Source organism: Callionymus lyra, chromosome 15 (assembly GCF_982586985.1).
Source record: "Callionymus lyra chromosome 15, fCalLyr1.hap1.1, whole genome shotgun sequence".
Lineage (NCBI taxonomy): Eukaryota > Metazoa > Chordata > Actinopteri > Syngnathiformes > Callionymidae > Callionymus > Callionymus lyra.
This window is the reverse complement of record NC_141832.1, coordinates 5,792,166-5,804,406: the sequence shown is the minus strand read 5'-3', so window position 1 is coordinate 5,804,406 and position 12,241 is coordinate 5,792,166. Positions and strand designations below refer to the sequence as shown.

The 12,241-nt window shown below is 37.1% G+C and overlaps 1 protein-coding gene across 1 annotated transcript in view; it reads left to right on the top strand.

The window, feature by feature from the left end:
* mei1 (meiotic double-stranded break formation protein 1) overlaps positions 1-12,241 on the top strand; it is a 77,201-nt gene that overhangs the window by 34,604 nt on the left and 30,356 nt on the right. The window contains 4 exon segments of the mRNA XM_087809651.1: positions 1,863-2,013; positions 6,070-6,249; positions 6,251-6,418; positions 7,902-8,076. Coding sequence (XP_087665777.1) covers positions 1,863-2,013; positions 6,070-6,249; positions 6,251-6,418; positions 7,902-8,076 — 674 coding nt within the window.

The following is a 12,241-nucleotide window of genomic DNA, read 5'->3' as shown; positions in this document are numbered from 1 at the left end:
AGACCCTTGGATTCGTCGATGCTCTTTAAGGTTTTCTTAATCTAATAACCCGTGTTTTCCGAGGCATCAACACTGAACCGGAGCCGATGAATCAAACATAATGAAGCGCAATTAAAAGCCCGTCTTCTGCCGGATCACGAGTCCAGAACTTCGTTATCTCCTGGAGTCCCGAGAGTTTTTCCTTCGCCTTTCCTCGCCGCCGCTCCTCGTCTTCCTGCGAATACATTATCATCACGAAGATACATGGCTTCAGTTGAATCTGTTGCTGTGGAACACTGTCTGAGTGAGACCCACAGGATGAGGATCAGAGGCCCGTCCTGTGGGTCTCATCCACATAAATGGTGGATATTTACTCAGTGGAAGCTGCTGGGAGAAGGAAGTGATCTATTTATCTTATCTTATCTATCTATCTATCTATCTATCTATCTATCTATCTATCTATCTAATCTATCTAATCTATCTAATCTATCTAATCTATCTAATCTATCTAATCAATCTATCTATCTATCTATCTATCTATCTATCTATCTATCTATCTATCTATCTATCTATCTATCTATCTATCTATCTATCTATCTATCTATCTATCTATCTATCTATCTATCTATCTATCTATCTATCTATCTATCTATCTATCTATCTATCTATCTATCTATCTATCTATCTATCTATCTATCTATCTATCTATCTATCTATCTATCTATCTATCTATCTATCTATCTATCTATCTATCTATCTATCTATCTATCTATCTATCTATCTATCTATCTATCTATCTATCTATCTATCTATCTATCTATCTATCTATCTATCTATCTATCTATCTATCTATCTATCTATCTATCTATCTATCTATCTATCTATCTATCTATCTATCTATCTATCTATCTATCTATCTATCTATCTATCTATCTATCTATCTATCTATCTATCTATCTATCTATCTATCTATCTATCTATCTATCTATCTATCTATCTATCTATCTATCTATCTATCTATCTATCTATCTATCTATCTATCTATCTATCTATCTATCTATCTATCTATCTATCTATCTATCTATCTATCTATCTATCTATCTATCTATCTATCTATCTATCTATCTATCTATCTATCTATCTATCTATCTATCTATCTATCTATCTATCTATCTATCTATCTATCTATCTATCTATCTATCTATCTATCTATCTATCTATCTATCTATCTATCTATCTATCTATCTATCTATCTATCTATCTATCTATCTATCTATCTATCTATCTATCTATCTATCTATCTATCTATCTATCTATCTATCTATCTATCTATCTATCTATCTATCTATCTATCTATCTATCTATCTATCTATCTATCTATCTATCTATCTATCTATCTATCTATCTATCTATCTATCTATCTATCTATCTATCTATCTATCTATCTATCTATCTATCTATCTATCTATCTATCTATCTATCTATCTATCTATCTATCTATCTATCTATCTATCTATCTATCTATCTATCTATCTATCTATCTATCTATCTATCTATCTATCTATCTATCTATCTATCTATCTATCTATCTATCTATCTATCTATCTATCTATCTATCTATCTATCTATCTATCTATCTATCTATCTATCTATCTATCTATCTATCTATCTATCTTATCTATCTTATCTATCTTATCTATCTTATCTATCTTATCTAATCTATCTAATCTATCTAATCTTAATCTATCCTATCTTATCTATCCTATTTTATCTATCCTATCTTATCTATCTATCTTATCTATCTATCTATCTTATCTATCTATCTTATCTATCTATCTATCTTATCTATCTATCTTATCTATCTTATCTTATCTATCTATCAGGCTCCTCCCGGACCAGACCATGTTCTCGTGTGTGCTGTGGCTGCTGCGATCGGACCAGGATCAGGACGGCTGCTCTCTTGCGCCCCCTGTGCTCCGCTCCGCGCTCTACCTGCTCGCCGAGACCCAAGAGAAGAGCTGTGACCTCGACGTGGTAAAAAACATTCACTTTCTATCTTGACGTTAGTTTTTGTTCCCGGAGACACAACTTTGCAATATTGAAGTTTATATTTAGAATGTGTTCTTGACATTTCATAGAAGAAGAATGATTGGTTTTAACTTGAGTTCTCGAGCTTCGACGGCTCGTGGATCACAGACGATAAACTAACAACCAGAAAACAGCTTTATTATGTTAATAAATGATGATATTATGTTATAATTACACAGTTATAGTAGTTGTATTAAGATATAAACTACTCAATTAATTGATCATTCTTAATGAAATCGTTGTTGAATGGAGTAAATACACAGTTTTAGCAGGTGGATGTAAAAGGGACAAAATAAACGAAAAACATTAAAATATTTTTGATTCATGTACTTGAAGTTGATTTCCTACTAAATGAATATAAAAATATAAAATAAATAAAAACACCATATTCTTGTTTTCATGACCTCATCTATATCAGCCAGAAGAAAAAGTAGAATCTTCTTTCTAATCAAATATGAAAGTAAGAATAAAGGTTTGGTATATAATAATATAAGATATAATAATAATAAGTAAGAATAAAGGTGTGTGACGTGAGGAACAGATGCATCACAGAAAATATAATAATATAATATATAATAATAATATGTAAGAATAAAGGTGTGTGACGTGAGGAACAGATGCATCACAGAAAATATAATAATATAATATATAATAATAATATGTAAGAATAAAGGTGTGTGACGTGAAGGACAGATGCATCACAGAAAATATAATAATATAATATATAATAATAATATGTAAGAATAAAGGTGTGTGACGTGAGGAACAGATGCATCACAGAAAATATAATAATATAATATATAATAATAATATGTAAGAATAAAGGTGTGTGACGTGAGGAACTGATGCATCACAGAAAATATAATAATATAATATATAATAATAATATGTAAGAATAAAGGTGTGTGACGTGAGGAACAGATGCATCACAGAAAATATAATAATATAATATATAATAATAATATGTAAGAATAAAGGTGTGTGACGTGAAGAACTGATGCATCACAGAAAATATAATAATATAATATATAATAATAATATGTAAGAATAAAGGTGTGTGACGTGAAGGACAGATGCATCACAGAAAATATAATAATATAATATATAATAATAATATGTAAGAATAAAGGTGTGTGACGTGAGGAACAGATGCATCACAGAAAATATAATAATATAATATATAATAATAATATGTAAGAATAAAGGTGTGTGACGTGAGGAACTGATGCATCACAGAAAATATAATAATATAATATATAATAATAATATGTAAGAATAAAGGTGTGTGACGTGAGGAACTGATGCATCACAGAAAATATAATAATATAAGATATAATAATAATATGTAAGAATAAAGGTGTGTGACGTGAGGAACAGATGCATCACAGAAAATATAATAATATAATATATAATAATAATATGTAAGAATAAAGGTGTGTGACGTGAGGAACTGATGCATCACAGAAAATATAATAATATAATATATAATAATAATATGTAAGAATAAAGGTGTGTGACGTGAGGAACTGATGCATCACAGAAAATATAATAATATAATATATAATAATAATATGTAAGAATAAAGGTGTGTGACGTGAGGAACAGATGCATCACAGAAAATATAATAATATAATATATAATAATAATATGTAAGAATAAAGGTGTGTGACGTGAAGAACAGATGCATCACAGAAAATATAATAATATAATATATAATAATAATATGTAAGAATAAAGGTGTGTGACGTGAAGAACAGATGCATCACAGAAAATATAATAATATAATATATAATAATAATATGTAAGAATAAAGGTGTGTGACGTGAAGAACAGATGCATCACAGAAAATATAATAATATAATATATAATAATAATATGTAAGAATAAAGGTGTGTGACGTGAGGAACAGATGCATCACAGAAAATATAATAATATAATATATAATAATAATATGTAAGAATAAAGGTGTGTGACGTGAAGAACAGATGCATCACAGAAAATATAATAATATAATATATAATAATAATATGTAAGAATAAAGGTGTGTGACGTGAGGAACAGATGCATCACAGAAAATATAATAATATAATATATAATAATAATATGTAAGAATAAAGGTGTGTGACGTGAAGAACAGATGCATCACAGAAAATATAATAATATAATATATAATAATAATAAGTAAGAATAAAGGTGTGTGACGTGAGGAACAGATGCATCACAGAAAATATAATAATATAAGATATAATAATAATATGTAAGAATAAAGGTGTGTGACGTGAGGAACAGATGCATCACAGAAAATATAATAATATAAGATATAATAATAATATGTAAGAATAAAGGTGTGTGACGTGAGGAACAGATGCATCACAGAAAATATAATAATATAATATATAATAATAATAAGTAAGAATAAAGGTGTGTGACGTGAGGAACAGATGCATCACAGAAAATATAATAATATAAGATATAATAATAATATGTAAGAATAAAGGTGTGTGACGTGAGGAACAGAAAACACTTAAGATTCTGTGAAGAACGAGTGACTCGATCGATGCACTGAGTCAAGACTGTATATTTCATATCTTCTGTTGCTCACAGGCTTCTATATTTAATCTAAACCTTATTGCTGCCGGAACCGTCTGGATGTTTGACGGCGAGGACTTCACCTCCCGACGCCTCCATTCATTACGTCTCCTTTATGAGCTTCGTTTTCCTCCAGATCGTTGTCGTACAACAGAAAACAACTGTACTGAGCAGTTACTCTGCGGGTCATTTTGAGAAAACAATCTTCAAGGGGGACTTGCCTGCTCGTGGCCTCGGCTCCTGCACGTGTTTGTGTTATGTTAGATTAAAGTTATTATACACTATACATATACGCCATACTTAAATGAATGCTAAAAGATAATCAAAATATAAAGTATAAATTACTCGCTTGATCTAAGAGTGGAAACATTCACCATCAACATTCCACTCCAGACTGACTCACTGGTTCAAGACAAGCTTGGATCAGGATTAGATACGACAACTTATTTAAAACATCTGTTTATCTGCAAATCACACCTTAAATCGTGGATCAAAGAACGAAGCACAACCCGGGAAAGGGGGGCTAAAGACAGAAGAGAAGATTTGAATGATTAGATTACAAGAGAACAAATCAGGATGTCTCTCAATGGGGGATCGTTGGCACAGGGAACTTGAAAAAACCATTTGGCCGGAAAGGGACGACCTCCCGAACGGGAAATTAGCCTTAAATATAGTGATGTTTCTACAGCTCGGGACCTTTTCTCCCGAGACTATTGACCTGTACAGTCGCCGGGACAAAGCGCGTCCGGTCGATCGTAAAGCTTGTATTTTGTTTGACTTGAAGCGGCGAATAAACAACCCGTTACACTCTCTGGATCGTTCATCTTTCTCCACGAAACATAAGACCCGGGACGGAAGTGACGTCGTGTTGGAGCGACCGGAACGGACTCCTTGTTTTGATCGTTTTAGTTATCCGATAATATCGAAAGCAACCCCTTATTAATGATATTATTGAGCATTATAGAGTAAACATCCTGATTCAATGTTGTTTTTGGGGTGAAAAGGACAAAAACAAATGTAGATTTATCTTCAAAACGTTGGATTTACAGTCGGGATCCTTCTGAATACTTGATGTTGAACCTTATTCGTCCTCTTTTGAACCCTTCAACCCTCCAGTGCAGCTTCACTCAACATGCAGGCTGACACACGTTTAACTCTCATCCATAATGTGCCATCAATTATTCAGCGAGTGTTAATTAAAGCTTCACTCAGAACAAATAGTCTCCAGCGCTCGTCTCTGCACTTGAAAGCAGGAGTTCGCGCCGCCAGCTCTCGACGGTGGTCTTCATCCCGGGCGGCACGAGCCGGTCCAGCCGGACGTCCTGCTGTGAGCGTCTCGTCCATAACGCGTCTCTGGCTTGAAGAGAGATTTCCTCTGAATTAGCGACGTTTAAACATGTTTTCCGCCCGCAGGCGTCTCAGAACTGCATCGACAAGATGCTGTCGTCCTGCCAGAGCCTCTCCTCCCTCTACATGCAGCGCTCCTCTCTCCTCCACTTCATCTGCCGCTACCCGGGCCTGGCGGAGAAGTTCGGGCCTGCAGTGTTTGAACTGTGGCTGACGGATCAGGATCCTGCTGACGGCGAGCCGGTGAGACGTCATCCATCCGTTCTCAACATGGCCGCCTGATATTTACAGGGATGATCTCACGTTTCTCATCTCCACGCAGAGGGATGAAGACCACGTTCCTGAGGAGAAGAAGCAGCGCGAGGAGCTTCTGCTGCTGCTGGAGAAGTTTCCAGTCGCCATGATGATTCTGCTGGTGAGAGCGAGAACATGACTGGAAGTATAGACCTGTAACCAGTATATGAAATGGTTTATTTAACCCTGGTGTTATCTTAGGGTCAAAGGTCAACGACCTCCACCGCTGCAGTCAGGGAGGTCGTTGACCTTTGACCCTGAGATAACACAAAGGTTAATAATCCAAATGCGTCTCTCTCCCTCGCAGCTGAACAATCGTTTGAAACATAGTCGAGGAAAGTTTCTCTGAAATCTGGGCGAACAAGAGGTTACGAGAGTCCATTATGATGTAATAATGGGTTCACTCCTCCTCCAGCTGTAATCATGCTTTGTTTATACAACGAGTCTCTTGGCATTGATGACGTGTGGTGACAAACCTCCATGCTTGACCTATCACAGCAGAGTGGGTGTGGTTATGGTCAACAAGATTTTATCTCCAGAACAACAAAGTGTTTTCAGTGGGCGGAGCTTAAGATCATTTTCAATATTTCAATGAAAAGAGAGTTTTGTACAAACACACACTGATGATACAATAGAGTCAAACATCACAACAACACACACACTGATGATACAATAGAGTCAAACATCACAACAACACACACACTGATGATACAATAGAGTCAAACATCACAACTACACACACACACACTGATGATACAATAGAGTCACACATCATAACTACACACACACACACTGATGATACAATAGAGTCAAACATCACAACTACACACACACACTGATGATACAATAGAGTCAAACATCACAACTTCACACACACACAGTGATGATACAATCGAGTCAGACATCACAACTACACACACACACTGATGATACAATAGAGTCACACATCACAACAACACACACACTGATGATACAATAGAGTCACACATCACAAGAACACGCACTGGTGATACAATAGAGTCACAAGAACACACACACACTGATGGTACAATAGAGTCACACATCACAACAACACACACTGATGATACAATAGAGTCAAACATCACAACTACACACACACACACACACACTGATGATACAATAGAGTCAAACATCACAACTACACACTCACTGATGATACAATAGAGTCAAACATCACAACTACACACACACACACTGATGATACAATAGAGTCAAACATCACAACTACACACACACACACTGATGATTCAATAGAATCACACATCATAACAACACACACACACACTTTGACACACACGCACATACACACTTTAACAGAAGCGCACACACACACTTTGACACACACGCACATACACACTTTAACAGAAGCGCACACACACACTTTGACACACACGCACACACACACTTTAACAGAAGCGCACACACACACTTTGACACACACGCACACACACACTTTAACAGAAGCGCACACACACACTTTGACACACACGCACATACATACAACTTGATAATAAATATTTTCCTCCTGAAACAGTAGAAATGTCTCTTGAGCGTCACACATGTCAAACTCTGTCCATCAACAGAACCTGGTGTTCACGAGAGAGCGCCCCCTGGCGAGTAAAGCTCTGGAGACTCTCGAGGTTTTCCTTCACTGCCAAAGGGAGTTTGGGGCAAACTTGTGTTCCACTCTCAGACCTTCACTGCTGCAGGCCCTGCAGGAGACCAGCATGAAGACCGTCCAGCAGGGACACACCGAGGGTAAGAAGACGTCGTCCTACAGCCTCATCATTTATTGAAGCCACGATAGCAGGAGACCAGGATACTAGAAGAATACTAGCAGAGGTGGAGCAGCATCTATGTCAGAGTCAGAGAAGGTAGAGTCAGAGAAGGTGGGATGAAAGAGTGAAGACTTTGTTGACTGGAAGAAGCAACTCTGTGGAGATTCACTGGTGATATTATTATATTATTAATGCCATATATTTTCTTTCACCTAAAAATGTGGAGGAGCGAGTACTGTAGTTGAGGGTTTAGAGAAGGAAAACAATGATATTTCCCTTTCGTTTATTTCTGCGCTTCAGTGCCGACATGACTGTAGAAAAATATCACTTATAACGTTCAGGAACTTGCATCGGTTTCCCGCGAAACTGAGCGACAACAGAGAGGAGCCGCCGGCGCATCGCAACATCGCCAAATCAATATTAACACATAACACTTTATAAATGACGCTAACAACTTAGCTCGTTAGCATACGGTGAAGACGGACACATAACACTTTATAAATGACGCTAACAACTTAGCTCGTTAGCATACGGTGAAGACACACACATAACACTTTATAAATGACGCTAACAACTTAGCTCGTTAGCATACGGTGAAGACGCACACATAACACTTTATAAATGACGCTAACAACTTAGCTCGTTAGCATACGGTGAAGACGCACACAACACTTTATAAATGACGCTAACAACTTAGCTCGTTAGCATACGGTGAAGACGCACACATAACACTTTATAAATGACGCTAACAACTTAGCTCGTTAGCATACGGTGAAGACGCACACATAACACTTTATAAATGACGCTAACAACTTAGCTCGTTAGCATACGGTGAAGACGCACACATAACACTTTATAAATGACGCTAACAACTTAGCTTGTTAGCATACGGTGAAGACGCACACATAACACTTTATAAATGACGCTAACAACTTAGCTCGTTAGCATACGGTGAAGACGCACACATAACACTTTATAAATGACGCTAACAACTTAGCTCGTTAGCATACGGTGAAGACGCACACATAACACTTTATAAATGACGCTAACAACTTAGCTCGTTAGCATACGGTGAAGACGCACACATAACACTTTATAAATGACGCTAAAAACTTAGCTCGTTAGCATACGGTGAAGACGCACACATAACACTTTATAAATGACGCTAACAACTTAGCTCGTTAGCATACGGTGAAGACGCACACATAACACTTTATAAATGACGCTAACAACTTAGCTTGTTAGCATACGGTGAAGACGCACACATAACACTTTATAAATGAAGCTAACAACTTAGCTCGTTAGCATACGGTGAAGACGCACACATAACACTTTATAAATGACGCTAACAACCTAGCTTGTTAGCATACGGTGAAGACGCACACATAACACTTTATAAATGACGCTAAAAACTTAGCTCGTTAGCATATGGTGAAGATGCACACATAACACTTTATAAATGACGCTAACAACTTAGCTCGTTAGCAAACGGTGAAGGCGCACACATAACACTTTAAATGACGCTAAAAACTTAGCTTGTTAGCATACGGTGAAGACGCACACATAACACTTTATAAATGACGCTAACAACTTAGCTCGTTAGCATACGGTGAAGACGCACACAACACTTTATAAATGACGCTAACAACTTAGCTCGTTAGCATACGGTGAAGACGCACACATAACACTTTATAAATGACGCTAACAACTTTGCTCGTTAGCATACGGTGAAGACGCACACATAACACTTTATAAATGACGCTAACAACTTAGCTCGTTAGCATACGGTGAAGACGGACACATAACACTTTATAAATGACGCTAACAACTTAGCTCGTTAGCATACGGTGAAGACGCACACATAACACTTTATAAATGACGCTAACAACTTAGCTCGTTAGCATACGGTGAAGACGCAAACATAACACTTTATAAATGACGCTAACAACTTAGCTCGTTAGCATACGGTGAAGACGCACACATAACACTTTATAAATGACGCTAACAACTTAGCTCGTTAGCATACGGTGAAGACGCACACATAACACTTTATAAATGACGCTAACAACTTAGCTCGTTAGCATACGGTGAAGACGCACACATAACACTTTATAAATGACGCTAACAACTTAGCTCGTTAGCATACGGTGAAGACGCACACATAACTCTTTATAAATGACGCTAAAAACTTAGCTCGTTAGCATACGGTGAAGACGCACACATAACACTTAATAAATGACGCTAACAACTTAGCACGTTAGCATACGGTGAAGACGGACATGTTTGTTTGGAAGTTCACGATCTTATAAAAAACAACTGAGACGAGATGAAAAGTTCTTACAATATGTTGCTTTAACAAAGGAGGTTGAAAGACGAGTGACTGGATCACTAGTGTTTGACTAGATCAGAAGTTAGTATTACTTCACTGGATCACTAGTGTTTGACTAGATCATAAGTTAGTATTACTTCTGTGTATAAACTGAGCCGCGCCGGCAAGACGCGCCGCCATGGCAACCGAGCCTTGAAAGCTGCACCTCACAGTTCACAGACGGACGGAGACGTAAACAACAACGAGACATAGAAGTACAATTTGACAACTTTTCAGAACGTGACACTGATTGATTAAAGTGAGCATTTAAGAAATGCTTGATTTATACAATTAAAATTATAATTTATTGCACATGTTTTCCATATGTACTGTATATCACACGTGCTAATATCGCGATATCGATATTTTTTCAATATATCGTGCAGCCCTAGAATGAGTCGTTTATTTCAGTTACAATATAAAATATCCAATTGAAATGATTACACTTTTTTTTTTAATTAATAGAATATTAAACCCATTCACTTTGAAATATAAACAAAAAGAGTTGAATTGAATTAATAAAAAGTTCAAGCTTTCATTATACAAATGAATGAATCTCTGACTAAATATCCATCAGAGCTGAATCAGTGGTTAATGAAGACCAACTGTCAGCAGCTGCTGCAGATCATCTCCACGTCTGATCCTCTGCACCTGGTCTGCAGCAGAGAAGCATCAGTGGCTCCAGGTCTGCTGTGGATGAAGGGTCTCCAGAGAGTCATCAGGGTCTCTGCACATCAAACTATTGATGAGTTATTCTCAAAGGCTAACGAGCGACCCCGGATGAAAATGGTTTCTGTCACTGGGATTGTGTTCAGATCTTCAGAGCTACGAGTCGCTCCAGGACTGAGGCTGGAGACTCCATTGATCTCAGGAGCTTCATGAATATTGTCAGCAGCTTCTGTGTTGAGGATGATCTTAAAGATTCCTCCAGAGGTGGGAAGATGCTGGACAGTTTTGAGACACTTTGTTGTCTTCCTTTGTGTACTTCAACGTGTACTTCACCCGAGATTCATCTTGTACTCAGACTCGTGTCCAAGGGTTGGGATTATTTTCAGAGACATCTTCTCTTTTTGGAGTTTTGGCAGGAATTTATGTTCACAGGAAAGAACCTTTCTTTGACTTAAACACCATCTTAAAATACAGACTTAAATCAAAACTCCATCCTTCCATCCATCCATCCCTCTCTCTCTCTCTCTCTCTTTCTCTCTTTCTCTTTCTATCCATCCATCTATCCATCCATCTCTCTCTTTCTCTCTTTCTCTTTCTATCCATATATCCCTCTCTCTCTCTCTCTCTCTCTTTCTCTTTCTATCCATCCATCTATCCATCCATCCCTCTCTTTCTCTCTTTCTCTTTCTATCCATCTATCCCTCTCTCTCTCTCTCTCTCTCTCTCTCTTTCTCTTTCTATCCATCCATCTATCCATCCATCCCTCTCTCTCTCTCTCTTTCTCTCTTTCTCTTTCTATCCATCCATCTATCCATCCATCCCTCTCTCTCTCTCTCTCTTTCTCTCTTTCTCTTTCTATCCATCCATCTATCCATCCATCCCTCTCTCTCTCTCTCTTTCTCTCTTTCTCTTTCTATCCATCCATCCCTCTCTCTCTCTCTTTCTCTTTCTATCCATCCATCTATCCATCCATCCATCCCTCTCTCTCTCTCTCTTTCTCTCTTTCTCTTTCTATCCATCCATCCCTCTCTCTCTCTCTTTCTATCTTTCTCTTTCTATCCATCCATCATTCTATCCATCCATCCCCCTCTCTCTCTTTCTCTCTTTC